Source organism: Microtus oregoni, unplaced genomic scaffold (genome assembly GCF_018167655.1).
Source record: "Microtus oregoni isolate MIOR12 unplaced genomic scaffold, Mior012 000012F_ref0000307, whole genome shotgun sequence".
NCBI classification, from domain to species: domain Eukaryota; kingdom Metazoa; phylum Chordata; class Mammalia; order Rodentia; family Cricetidae; genus Microtus; species Microtus oregoni.
The window spans coordinates 38,280,188-38,295,016 of NW_024543071.1; the positions used below are offsets into that span (position 1 = coordinate 38,280,188).

Below are 14,829 nucleotides of genomic sequence, written 5' to 3' on the forward strand. Positions count from 1 at the left end.
AGGGGGCAAAGTTGGTATCCTTGACTCATGTGACACACAATTCCCTCTTAAAGGACGCAAGATTCTTCCCCAAAAGGCAATTTAGATCCAATCTTGGGACATGGATCTGTTTTGACTGAGAAATACACCATGGAAATGCAGTTTCCATGAGCAAGAAACATATCACATATAGAATGTAACTTGTGACTTACAGACTCCAGCTAAAAGTCAGAAGGCAATGAAAAAAGCCTAGTGGTGGGATTCCATTTTCCATTTTCCTTCCACCATATTGATTTTAGTTCACTACAAAACACTGATTTTTACATTCCGCTTATCCAAATCAGGCTTCCTAGACACCTTGAATAGGCCTTTTACAGAGCTTCTCAGTCGCGTTAAGTGATGTAAACAGCAAGGTATAGTGATGTATACCTGTAATTCCAGCAGTGGAAAGGCTGAGGCTGGAGGACACTGAATTTGAAACCAGTCTGGGCCACCCACTAAGACTCTGGTTTTGATTTTGTAAAGGTGTGTGTGTGTGTGTGTGTGTGTGTGTGTGTGTGTGTGTGTGTGAAGAGTCCTTTCTGATCTTCCAGAAGACTCAAGTTTGGCTCCCAGAACTCACATAGCTCCCAAGACCTGTAACTCTGGCTCATGGGATCCTACAGTCTCTTCTGGCCTCTGAGGGCCTTGAATATAACACATGACATATACTCACACAAACACACATGCACAAATCTTAAAAAGGGAAAAATAGTGAAATATTTAACCCCATTAAATGGTGTGTTGTGTTTAATGCTGTTCAACCTATTACCCACTTCACCATTTCATCTATATAGATGAAGGCACTCAGGAGCAAGAGTTAACATTTCCAGAGTCACAGATTATTCTCAGATAGAATCTCACTGTGTAGTCCTGCCTGGCCTGGAACTCACTTTAGACCAAGCTGGCCTCAAATTGATAAGAGAGATGACTGCGTCTCTTTCCAAGTGCTGGGATACTGGCACTACTCTGGATATATGAGGTTAAGCAAAATACACAAAAATTAATTTCAGGGCTGGAGATATGGCTCAGTGGTTAAGAGCATTGCCTGCTCTTCCAAAGGTCCTGAGTTCAATTCCCAGCAACCACATGGTGGCTCACAACCATCTGTAATGGGGTCTGCTGGCCTCTTCTGGCCTGCAGGCATATACACAGACAGAATATTGTATACATAATAAATAAATATTAAAAAAATTAATTTCATCCTTTTTATTCAGAAGTGGTTGTCAGGAAGCTTAAAATTATATACTTTAATTTCTATTGTAGCACCTATATAAGGATCTTAAAACACTGCACAAACTCTCTTAGTCAACAGTATTTTGAGTAAGTTTTATTTTCCTTTTTTTTTTTTCTTTTTTGGTTATCAGTCCTATAGAATAGCCTCAGCACTTCAGACACCAGAGCATGTTGCCTGCTGGATACTGGGGATTCTGCCTAATCACTGTGCTCCTGATGTTCTTAGTAACTGTAGCTCATGGCCTTTTTTTTTTTTTTTTTTTGGTTTTTAAATCTCTAGGCCAAACAGGAATGGCTGCATATTACCATCCCTTCCAAGAAGGTCTTTGAAAGCATAAATTTAACTGACGCAGCACAGGGTGCTCTAGTCCGAATAGGATATGTTTTCTCGGTAAGCAAATTCACACCATTTCTAGCTTCTGTTTAAACACATTGCACTTGTGCTAAATATGCCTAAACCAGACCTTGTTTCATCACATCAAGATGTTCTTAAGAATTAAATAAAACTGAGTTAACTGTGTTGAAGAACCATATACAAAAAACAACCATGGACTTCAGAAATTTAAGATTTCTACTATTCTTAATACCACAAAAACCTACTTAAGAAAATTCACAACAAAACATGAGAGAGCCCAATGAAAGGTCTTAATAAAGGCAACATTACTGTTAATCTTTCCATTTTATACCTTGGTTCTAAGTTTTCCAGGAGTAAGTGTCACCTTACTACTTTCTTCATCCAGTATTTCTTACTGGCAGAATCCTATTAGTATTAAATTACAGAGCCGTCATGTCTTACACAGAGTCACCAGTTATATGTGGGCTTCTTGCTAGTTACACGTCTCAATTTACCAAGTTAACCGACAAACTTTTAAAAATTCACCACAGAAGCCTCACTTTCCTCTAAAGTCACAAACATATCACCCATGCTTTAAAGCCCTGCCCAAGGTGACACATGAGTAGACTGAACTTGCTTCAAGTAAGTATCATCTGATATTATTTTTCTCATCTGGTAATCTAGGCAGTAATAAAATTGGTTATGTGAGCCCAGATCTTCAACACAATCTAATTTTTATGTCAATTGAATAATATAAGTATAGCTAAAAATGGCACTTTAAAAAATATTTTAGCTTATCTGTAGGATGTAAAATGCAAATGGCTAGACTAACAAGTTGGCAGAGTAACCATTCTTCTAAGTTTTTACTGCAGAATGACTTTACATTAACCTCAAAGCATGTTAGAAGCCATTTAATCCTCTTATGTAACTTTATTAGCTATATCCAAGGAAGGCTTCCTTGTTAACTATTACTCTAGTGAAGTATTTTTCTCATAGGTGTGGACATAGAACTAAAAAAAAAATCCCCAAACAAAAAAACGTAGGGGTTTTGTAGTAGACACCACAGAAAGCCTCAGGCACTATTTTGGTATTAATTTGCATGTTTGACTATCTTTAGTGATGGGAGGGACAAAAAAACAGAAGCATGGAAAAAAGGCCAATGAACTTCAACACCACACACAAGCTATTTACACATGAGTGTTTGAACTATTTCTTTGTGAACAGTTCCTGCCCGTGACAGAATGCTAATAATGTATAGATTTCTTATTACAAAATTAACTCCTGAACTGCCGTTATATATATCATTTCAGATGCACATAACCCCCAAATCCTAAAGTGTCTCATACAGCCCAGATTGGCCTGAAACTTGTAGTAATCCTCCTCTTAGCCTAAAATTAGAGGTACAAAATGCTACATGTCTAGCTACAATCTAAGTTCTGCGGTGGCAATTGCAAAAAAAAAAAAAAAAATCATCAGGAAAAAAATTCAAGAGTATCAATTTGCATATTCTCAAAGTTCAAAAACAGCCTGGTTTACATTGCAAGTTCCAAGAGAGCCAAGGTCTATATAGGGACCAGTCTCAAAATTGAAAACTTCTCATGTGAAGAATGCACCCCCTATCGAAAGGAAAGCACTTAGTTGTTGTAAACAAAATGGATTTATAATTGTGCTACAAAGCTCATTTTTACTTGGACAGAAAAGTACTCTGTGGGAATATAAAATTGTACACACAATTCAGTTTTTGTGTTGGGTGCTTGCATGCAGGTCAAAGGACGGGAATTTCTCTGGGTCCTCCGGTTCAAACCCATGTGCTACCTACCCAATCTAGAATGTTCCCTGAAGTGTTGCAGTTACAAGCAGTCATAATGTAGGTGCTGGAAACTGAATTTGCCAGCCCTCAGGTACACATTCTTCATGACACTAACACTCTCCAGTTATGACCTAGTATCACTGACAACATCTACTTTAAAAATTGTTTCAAATGAAGACACACATTAAATGAATTTATACATATGCAGGTTATTTACAGAAAGTAAAGAATCATCTAAGTTATGACATTTACCTAAAATGCATATTTACCTCAAGTGGTGGGTATTGGACAAGCTGAGGCTTCATATAGCCATATAATCAGTTTGAAACCCTAAGAACATATTATATGAAAAACCAGACATGTTTAGCATTTTGCTACTACCTTAGATATTTACCCTTTGTGGGTTACTACTTAGGGACTTTAATACAGACATCTTCACAGAGAACCCAACTCAGAAGAATGACTCCAATCACTTCAACTGACTGTCAAAGTTAGAGATCTTAAGTTAGGTATGGCAGCTCACCTATAATACAGAACTTGAAATGCTGAGGTAGGAGTTTGAGATCAGCCCAGGCTAAAAGGTGATTTACAGTTGGCAGCTAGTCTCAAACATTATCAACAAACCAGCCAGGCACGGTAGGACAATCTTACAATACCAAGACTGGAAGATTGCCATAAAATCAAGGTTAGCCTTGGGTACAAAGCAAGATCATTTCAAAATAAAAAACAAAGCCGCACACCTTAGCCTCTCTTATGTAGCTTTATGCAACCAAACTTTTTTATCCAAGTCCTAAATATCATTCTGAAAAACTAAGTGCAAACATTTAAGTGCCACTGAATTTTAAATTTTTTACTGTAGTTTTATGTACTTTACTGACATTACTGATTTACGTGCTATCATTTTAACAAATGGAGCAGGGCAGTGAGACCTTAAAGCAAATGATAGCCCAATACTAAATCCTTAGTGCAAAAACAACATACTCCACCTTTCCTTCATAACCATCTACTGGGTTAGAAGCCCTAGAGATAAGGCCCACTTGATTACATGCAAAGATTTGCCTATTTAGAGGACTAACATAGGACTTAATTTCAATACACATAGCAGTGAAGTCTAGTCTAGAATGAGACACAGAGTCCAATAGTCTAGGAAGAATCCAAAATCTTCCTAAGTGCCTTACACACTGAAATAATTCTCCCAAGTTGATATTCTTAAACTCTCTAAATCCAATTCTTAAGGTCCCCTTATATATATCCAAATCTTAAGCCTCTTCCCAAATGTGCTTTCTTTCCTCTCCACATTAGAGTCAAACGCATACAGAAATAAGGCAGTTGTTTTCTGTAAGGAAAAAAGTCATACCTACTTTATCATTCAGGATTCTTATGTCACCAGAAGAAACACAACATAGAAAACATACATATATACAATTATTTAAATTTTAGGATCATTTCACCTGAGCTCTGAATTTGTCTAGCATTTGCCACAGCTGAGGAAGTTTCATGACCAACTCATAGTACTCACGTGACTGAGTTCAAGAACTAATCATGAAAAATAAATTAGAAATATAGTCTTTATCAAGTTGAATGAGTATTTCACTATTTCCCTTGTTTTAGGTTCTAAGGCTTAAAAACCCAATGAACAAGAAGTTTCCCTCTGTACACTGCTTTTATTATTTACATAATACAATATAGCATCAATGCTGAATAGCATGATTATGTGCAATACATAAATATGAACCTATCTGTACACATCTGCAAATCTAACTCAGAACTAAAGTACATAAAATTTAAGCAAAACTGAATGTTTTAATAAAGAAAAACTAGGACTGAACACTGCAATAAATCAGAAGTAGTGCCTTGTGTACATACTTAACTATTTACAGATGAAAACAGGCATTACCACAACACTAATCTAACTATACTCATTTATATATAAAAAACACAAGTTTCATACATCACAAAAAAACCTTCCATTATAACACAGAAGTGATATTACCAGACAAGCATCAGTGAAGTATACTGCCTTTTCTAGTTGTTATTGTACAATGCTGTAGATAATGCAGCCCATGCAATACACCCAAGAACACTAGAGTCCTACACCCAAGTACAATATGATAAAGCAGCCCTCTGCAAGTGGTGCTGGATACCACTAAAGAAGTCTACTGCAGCCATGTTGGTTATGATTTTCCATGCAGAAGGGTACAGTTACATTAAGAACTGAAGTCTTTAAAAAGCTTTAAACATTCTTTCTTGAACCAAAACATTCAACAAAAGATGCACATGAAAAATTAACTGTTCAGATATCTTTGCAACTTAAAACTCAGATGCATGTTATTTAACAGAGCTGCTGTATGTGAAAACCAAACGTAGAGTTTAATTTCTTCTTGTAAACAAATCCTAGTGCAGTTCTGTGCTACAATTTTTAGTAATGAGAATGCAGGTATCTTCTGGTGCAGGCCAGCACAATAAGCTCCAAAGATTATGTCAGGCACCCTGTTGTTGACTCGATGGTTTTATTTATAACCAGCTGTGACGTTACCTTTCGCAGAATGTCCTAATTAACAGCTTTTAGAAGACCAATTTAACCAGGTTTACACATGGCACCAAAACACTGGTTTTGTAGCTTTCTTCCTGCTTCCAAAAGTCATGTCGAAATTAAGGTGAAGTTTGACTATGGTAGTAGACTGCCAGTCCTTTTCTGGTGTACCATTTTTTTTTTTTAAGTACAGGCACATAACACTAGCCAAAGATTATACCTTGATTACATTCCCAAAAGGCAGATATGCTGCAAACATGCAGAGATTTCATTCATTTAATTTGGCACATGGAACTAAATTTTGTTCCCAATATCTGTGTATTTTAATTTGTTGTGCAGATTTTTGTCCAATTTTACTGAGGGGAGGGCATATACATTTGTAGGGCTGTATCTATCCAATTCTGCCTGTAACAAACACCCAAACATCCTAAAATATCAATTATAAGACAGACAAATATAAAGCAAAACTCTGGAGAACATCAAAGGAAAATGGCCATGCATCTGCTCTTTAATGTTTTCCTACGATATATTAAAATAAAAACAAGTTTCAGTCTTTTCACATGTAGTAATTTATATTCTCTGGATTTTTTCAGCCACAACAACTGGATTCTCTTTTCTGATTTTTGCTGCAGCTTCTGCTTTGTAATCGTATGGACAGTTGTGCTTGTCAGAGTAACGGTGAAGTCCACAAAACAAATTTCCACACCGGCAGTCAAACCCTGCACAAACAAGAAGAAATCACTTGGCAACTTGTATCAATTGGGAAAACAAGCACTCTAGTCACTAGAGAAAAAGAATGATTTTTTATTGCTTTGATTAATTATGAATGACTGTCAACTCCTGACAAAAGGGTAGAATTCAGGCAAGTTCTAGAATTAGGATGACTTTTCAAAACACAGCCTTACCACACCACACCAGAGTGGAGTGTCTCAAATGAAAACTATATACAACAAACTGCAAAATTCTGTTGTAAAAAACACCTAGACCATATCATGCCTGGCTCCAAGTAGGTATTCACTTCTGTCAGTTCAGTTTCCTTTTTCTCTGTAAGCATCAAAGGAAAAGGACTCAAAAGGGACAGATTTTACCTATTAAATAAAGAAAAATAATTCACAAGGCCTGAGGTTAATGATAATTACATGATTAGGCCAACATTACAAGTGGATGGAAATGAAATCCAACTTCAACAACCCACCAGGTCCACCCTTTCTGGATATGTGAGAATCCTTCCTTTCTTTTTTTTACATGTGTAAAACCAGTAGTTCCTTTTGGAGTTAATACCTGTAAGGCCAACTTTCTTTCTACACATAAAACATCTGTTCTTCTTTGGTTTGGGCAACTCAGGAGCTTTTTCTTCACTTTGAGAAGTACTGGGTTGAGAAACTGATGGACTGGGCTGAGTGACAACTGAAAGACAAGGTGATAAATTAGAAATTTGTGTGGCAATCATTAACTGACAATTATTTAAGTTTAAAAGAATAATATTTCAGAGAAACAGCTAAGATTCAGAATGTATTTTTAAGTAGCCCTTTCCTAAGTTTGAATATTTTCTGACAATTACTATACTAGTATATACCTCTAGTAAATGACCAGCTAAATTCCTTTAAACAAGAAAAGCAGTTGCTTTCTAAAAATTTACACAAAGATTACCAAACATACTGGATAGGTTTCTGAAGTATTCATTTTAGACTAGATCCAGATTTGTTTTCGTTGTTCTGACATAGTCTTACACCTGTAGCCCAGGCTGCCCTAGAATTTGATGCCACCACTCTGCCTAACCCCATGGGTGGCAAGATAACAGGCATAGAACTAAACTGGGCTTCCGACCAGTTTTTTTTCCAGTTTTATTTTTTAAAGGCACAACACTGAATTTCACTGTTACTTTGACTGACATTATCAAAAGGCTCCACCCTTTCTTAATCCTTTTGTTAATTTCTATTAACAAGCTTAGTCACAATTCAGACTGCTTTACTAAAGCTCCAAACCCTATTAGTTCTTCAAAATGAAATTCCAAAAAATTTAATACTTATATTAAGCCTAACTGTATCTGCTTATAAACCTAATTGCTTATATTTATATTAAACCTAACTGTATACCATAAAAGATTTACAGTGTAATTCAAAGAACAAGAACAGCAAATTTAGCCATACAAAACCACTGCCTAAACAATAAGCCAATTCCAATGCTTAATAGGATCAAGTTTCCAGGACAAGCAGATTGCTTTAATGTAAACTGATCTCTCAATTCTTATTAGCAAATATACAGTACTATCAACAGCCTAGTAGCAGAACAACAGAAAACATTACACCTTTTTCCTAAAACTACTATGATAACTTAAAATAATTTTCCCTAACGCTACGAGAGTAAGTAGTTAGCTATATAAGTGTTAGCCATTCCTTTGCCCACGCCTAAAATGTTATAAGTTCCTTAGACATACAGGGGAAGTGGAGGATAGAAAAGCCAAAAAAAACCCCAAACAAACAAACAAAAAAACAAATAGCAGTGAATCATAGATTTCTATTAAGTAACAAATGTGGTTATTAGCTACAGATCTACTTCCAAGTAGTGAGTGAGAAAATGAGAAAGAGAGTGTGTGTGTGTGTTAAACATATTTAGTCAGTTTTCCATTTCATGACCAAATAATTTGACTTTGAGATTGATACAGTACAGGGGGAAAACAAAAAACTGCCATATTAGCAAGTCTTTGAGACAGAGTGCTATTCCCTGCCATTTCCCCCTACATTTGTTTTATTCATTGTCTCCCCTCCACTAAGCTGATTTGAGTAAATCATGTGCATACAGATAACACTAACACAAGTAGGTCTTCTTATAACATTATAGAACAACATTAGGTGGTGCTATAAAAATAGCTCCCAAACAACTACTCATCAAAAATGCCCTTCCATACCATTAAATTTCACAACACATGCAATGGGGATCCCACTTTTTTAATTCTCAGCATTAGTACTTTCTTTTGCTTTACTGTTTCCTACAACACCGACAGACTTGAGACTAAACAATTATAAAACTCCCCATGGCCATGACATTTAAAGTCATTAAGTTCTTACCACATAAACAGTTTCCAGACTACTTGATTGTTTTTAGGAGTGAGGGTAATGGGGGGAGGAGCAGAAGAGGGTAAAAGTACTAACTAGTTTATATATATATATATATATATATTTTGATACCACTTATTTGCTTGGTCTGTAATTTATAGCCCTTCCTCTCTGGTCCTTCAATAAAAGGAGCGAATCCCATTACCAACTCAATTCTTTCTCATACTTTGAAATTCAGAACTGAACTAGTATTAAACTTAAAAAGCATACCTGGCTCTGACACCTCTGTTTTCGGGGTAGTTATTTTGTCCTCTCTTGAAATGCTCATTTCTGTCATTTGTTGAGTTACAGGCAAGGCAGCCACAGGCACATTTCTATTTGAGTTCAAGCAAACAATTATTTTTAAAGATGTTAAGGGTATTATTTTTTGAGATAAGTTGTCAATTCAAGTTAAAATTATGTGTTATTTTCAACATGATCACACGGCACCACATCAATTTAGAAATTTGGAAAAGATATTGGATGCCAAACATAAATAATGAGTAAAAATAAAGAAAGTAATTTCATAAATGGCTCATTGACTCATGGCTGCATATCTGTATAGTATCACATTGTAGAACTAGAAAGTGTTTTAACTGCCTATACTTTAAGGACAAAAGGAGCAGCTGTGTGAAGCACCTTGTGAGGCACTGTAAAACAGTCAGTCTTACTCTTTACAACCCCTAATCCTCAATTACAAAGAAATAAAAACACAACATTTTTAACAGTGGTCTTGAGGGGTTTATGGAGTTGTGATATACACCTTTAATCAATGATCCAAGAGCCAGACATTTATTAAAGGAATCTTTCAGTGCACAATGCAGGCAAAGCCAAGGCCACCTGATACAACCACCTTGATTATTGTACATATAGCACAGACATCTTGACTTTTCTGTTAGAGACAGAAATGTTCACTCTTACCTTGACTTTTCAGATGTGCTGCCAGCAGCACCTTCACAGTTGTTTAAGCTTGCATCTGCTCTCTGTACAGATGCAGAATCTGAGGTAGGACTGTTGGAACCACTAGCTGTCCCTATTTAAAAAAAGGGAGTTGTAAGAAACAAATCAGCACTACAAAAGCCCATTTAGTAAAGACTTAGTAAGTATCAATACTTGCATTTAATTTAATGATTTAAGCACCTTCACTGCACTGCAATCCTACACTTGATATTCAGACAAAAAAGGTCATATTCCAAAGAATACATGTATGAAAACTTCGAAAAAAAAAAACCTAAAAATATTACAAGATCTTTGTAGAATAGTCACTTGTTCCTGAGGTAGTCACGGCAAGCACTTGGGCTGTTGTCTTAATGTTTAGCTCTTGTCAGGCACTCTCTCCTTGAGTTTTTGATATTCTCTTGATTCTTAGGTTTTCTCTCCACCAGTTCAAGTGTTTTTTTCCTTGCAAACAACTTACCCATCGGGCTCATTCTGCCACTATTCTGTTGTCTCTGAAGATGTTCTTTGTAGCAAACAGAACACATTCCATTTGTTCTAGGATTCCCATAAAAGCCACATCCTGTACTACATAGCATGGGCCCTGGGGTCTGGTTAGTTTCCTGAGCCATATTTTTCTGCTATAAACAAAACAGAATTTTAGAAATTAGCATGTCACAAGAAAACAAATTGAATACAATCACCACTATTCCTTTGATATTTTTAAACACCAAGTCTGTTACTAACAAAAACCAAGATTATGTTAATTAAACAGAAATGAGTATCTTATTGCCTTTAAGAAACAAAGAATGTGAAAGAATTGTTCTAGAACCAAAAAGAAATTATACCATTAAATAATAAATGCATGATTTTATCTTTTACTACTGAACTTCAATTTCTGAAGATGTCACCTTGCCAGTTTATTAGGGTTGTCTGAATCAATTTTGAGTATTTGTCTCTTTTATTTTCAGCTCTTGTACAACTCAACTATTTCAAATGATGGTTACTTCAATAGGGTAAACACATAAACAGGAAGAAAAAAATCCAATTAATCACTATCTGACATTTATTAGTTCACGTTGGCTGAATCCTGGATTTAGCCCTACAGGTTTTAAATTAAGATTACTGTATGTTCTTATATGTGCATTAAATGTTTGCATGTATGTATGTGCACATTGCTCTGCGTTAACAGCTGTGAGTCACTATGGGGGGTGCTGGGAACTGTACCCAGGTCTCCTTATGAGATCATCAAGCACTCTACAGTCCACCTACAGCTTTCTTCAAACCACACCCTGAACCTGACTTAAAGACATACCTGGGCCCCACCAGTAATACGTCTACTAAGACAGAAACCTCAGTGCCTAGAAACCTGCGAAGCAGAAATTATCAGATTTTTCAGTCTCTATTATCTTTAACAAGTATTTTTCTCTTGCCAAAACCTAAAACCTTTCCAAACCTAAATTTGATGATGTAAGCAATATAAAAACACACTCTTTGGTCATGGTTAATATTTAATGCTAGGCTACAAGATACAACTTTACATAGCAAGCATACCTGGGCCTTCCAAAAGTGGTTTAAACTGGCATAAAAATGAGCTAAATTTACTAAGTTTCAAAAGAAAATTAAAAACTTACTTTTCAAAAAAATTATGTAAAAAGCATTATTTGGGAGCATTTGGTTAAAAGGAAATTGTGGTCATGTATTTTTTTTTTTAAGCTACTACACAGTAAGACACAACCTATTAATTCCTTACCAAAATTACAAAAATAAGGAAGGAGGAATAACCAATTTGACGGGACAGAATGCTGATCCTAAGTACCCAGTCTTGAACAGTTAAATGACAGCAATCTTTCCTTTCGTTCGCACAAGAGCACTTAATTTGAGCAAATCAAGCTTGTATATAGTGATTAAAAGCCACTGTTTAGAACAATAGTAGTAATTTAGTTGACACTGTCTCTTTAAATAGTGAGTGGAATTTAGCTGACTCACTTCAGAGCTGGGCAGCATAAATATTTCAAGATTACTTATGCATAAACACTTTCAATTGAGGTTTTTAAATGTTGAGTGTAACACAAGCACAAAAAATAATTCAAATAAAAAATTACGTATCTTTATTTTTTTCCACGCTGACCTTTACTCTATGCAGAAAGTTGGGCGTTTGTCAGGAACTATGCTAATCTCAGTTACTACACTAACTTCCAGTGACACCTGGCATTCTCTAAAAGTATACTGAGGGAATTTTAAGACCAAAGGTTGATCAGGCCGGTTTTTAGTCAGTAAGAAGGTACTTTTCAAACGTGAATGAGATCCCACACCTAATGACTTCCCCACTTAGACAAGGACTCCACCTTCTTCAGAAAACAACTCAAATTCTTGAGCACACAGAAAGGCAAGAAAGAAGGCGTAAGACCCCCTCCTAGTAAGATAGATTTTAAATGCCATCACATGTGCACAGCTTGCTTTAATATTTCTCTGAAGCTCAGATCACATGGGAGGGCGCTTCAGCCTGTCACAAGGCTGCAATGTGACAAGCTGAGCTGGATGGAGGCTCTCACATAAAGCCTAGTCAACAGGGGCCTCTGAAATCAGCTTCTATTTATATCTCAGAGCCTGCCAACTCCTACACAACCCCAAGAACTAACGATGCAGTATTCATGTATCTCACATAACAAAACAAAATGCAATTAAGGCCTCCAGGTTTTTCTAATGCAGGATCAAAGAACAATTTCACCTTCAACCCACAATACCCAAGCAGAATTAAGAACAAAATAAAATGTTATTGAAAAGGGGGCAAGAGGGGAGTAAGAAGGCAGTGGAGAATGCTCGGAAGCATAAATATTCCTTACATTTAATGAAAATTATAGGCTGTTTGTCAGTTTACATAGTGTATTTATTTCCCTTCTATTCTGAAAAAGCAAAACAAGTTGTTAGAAACTTAGTATTCATCCACTAGCCCTTCCAGGTAGAGCTGCAATGGGTTTATTTTGTTTTTGAATAAAGTTCACCGCTTTTCTTCGTTCATAGTTTAAAACGAACGTCGCTGGACTAAAGACTTTTTCAATTCAAAAACTGAAATGAATGAGCTTTTCTTTTAAACTATGGGTTGGCTATTTCAGGTGCACATAGCTAAAAATGGCAAGACCACTCACTAACCTCGAGCTAAGACCCGAATTCTAGGCTCTAAAGTGCCACTGAGCCTGACCTTGGTCGAGTCCTAGTCTACAGGTCTCGGTCACCTCAGTTCTTTAAAAGCTCCTTTTACAAATTTAACACCAGTCCTGGGCACAAAAAAAAAAAAAAAAAAAAAAAGGGTACAACTAAAATCCGTCATTTGGGGCGGGACACTTGAAGGATAAACTTGGAAGGTAAAAGTGAGCTATTTTCATCAATTTAAGTTATGAAATCTCACTTTTAAAGAAATCATCAAAATGAGAAAATTTATTTTTATCTTACTATTCCCCCAGTTACTGACTACCAAATTTAGGAGACGAGGCTCTGACCTATATAATTACTTCCTCCTAAATATCCAGGTAATATTCTTCGGCAACTTCGGTCGACAGACAACTTATAATACCTTCCTCAAAATAGAGCTCCATGGAGGGCATGGAAGGCGAGCGAAATGTTAATGTTCCCCAAGGTTTCCGTAGACAAAGGGAGAGGCGCTCCACCGGCCTCCGTGACCAGGATCCTGCGGGAGCCGCTTAATCACGCCGGAAAAAAATCTAAAAAGCCTCCGGGAGCGAGCGGCGGGGCCGGCTTCCAGCGGTTTCGACCGAGTCCGGGGCCCGGCGGCCTCCATCCCCCTCGCAGCGCAGGCCGCGCACCGGTAAGCCCGGCAGGGCCTGCTCCAAAAAGCACTGAGTCATGCACTCGGCGGCCCCTCGCCGGAACGACTCGGCGGCGAGGGAGCCGGGCGCGGCAGCCGCCTCGGCCTTTGTCTGCCGGCCGGCCGGTGGGCGCCGGGAGCCGCAGCACGCCGGGCATTGTCCCGGCCGGCCGCTCGCTCGCTCGCCCGGGCCCGTCTTTGTGCTCGCTGCTCGCGGGCGTGCTCCCGCCCCCGCGCCGTCCCGGCCCGCGCCACTTACCCTGCGGGGGCCCGGATGCACTAGCGAGGCGGGCGCGCGACGCCCGGGCGGTGGGCCGGGCCGAGGCCTCCGGGAAGGGCTAGCGGCCGCCGCGGGCCGGAGCGGACCGGAGGGCGGGCGGAGCTACGCCGACGCCGCGGGGGCCTCCTTTGTTCGTGCAGAAGCGCCGAGGCGGCCGGGCTCCGCCGCGGTTAGGGTGGGAGGGCGGCGGGGGAGGAGGAGGAGGAGAAGCGCAGGCCGCGGGGCTACCGCCGCTCCAGACGCTCGGCCGCCGGCGCCTCACGCCTCCACAGCGGCGTCCCGGCCGAGCGACGAGGCGCACGGAGCGCGCGGGGAGGCCTGAGCGCCGAGAGGCCTGGAGGACGGGGCTCTTCGGGCTTCCGCCTCCGCCGGGGAAGCTGCGCGGCTCCGGGCAGCGAGCGGACGCCTGGTTAGGTGCGCACGGCTCCACGATCCGACCGACTGACGCTCTCGCTCTGACCGGCGCTCGGGATCTGAGGGAAAGGGCGGAGGGGGCGGGGCCTGTGCGTCAGCGAAAACCCGGTCGGCGCGCCGCGGCGCGGTGACGTTGCGGGCCAAGGCCCCGCCCCCGGCCTGCAGGCACCAGCGGGGGCGGGGCCGCGCCTGGGGGGGCGGGCCCGCGCCTGGGGGGGCGGGGCTAGCCCGGAGGTTGCGGTCACCGTAAGCCTAGTCATTCTCCGGCCGCTGGCTCCCTGGGTGGAGCTGCTGCGGCCGGTCCACGGAGAGGCAGCGCAGTCTATTTTTAACCCTATTGTCCGCCC

At 39.5% G+C, this 14,829-nt stretch overlaps 1 protein-coding gene across 2 annotated transcripts; it reads right to left on the minus strand.

Annotated features, from left to right (window-relative positions):
• Positions 1 to 5,047: 5,047 nt before the first annotated feature.
• Zfand5 (zinc finger AN1-type containing 5) lies at positions 5,048 to 14,541 on the minus strand. Of its 2 annotated transcripts, none has more exons than XM_041661136.1 (6): positions 14,048 to 14,541; positions 10,444 to 10,600; positions 9,948 to 10,059; positions 9,258 to 9,361; positions 7,213 to 7,338; positions 5,048 to 6,650 (listed from the first exon to the last, which is right to left on the minus strand). In XM_041661136.1, exons 2-6 carry the CDS (start codon positions 10,592 to 10,594, stop codon positions 6,502 to 6,504), a joined length of 642 nt encoding a protein of 213 aa, XP_041517070.1. In that variant the 5' UTR covers positions 10,595 to 10,600; positions 14,048 to 14,541; the 3' UTR covers positions 5,048 to 6,501. The 2 variants fall into 2 exon arrangements, with proteins under 2 accessions (XP_041517070.1, XP_041517069.1); XM_041661135.1 differs by having other exon boundaries at positions 10,444 to 10,603.
• Between the last annotated feature and the right edge of the window lie 288 nt (positions 14,542 to 14,829).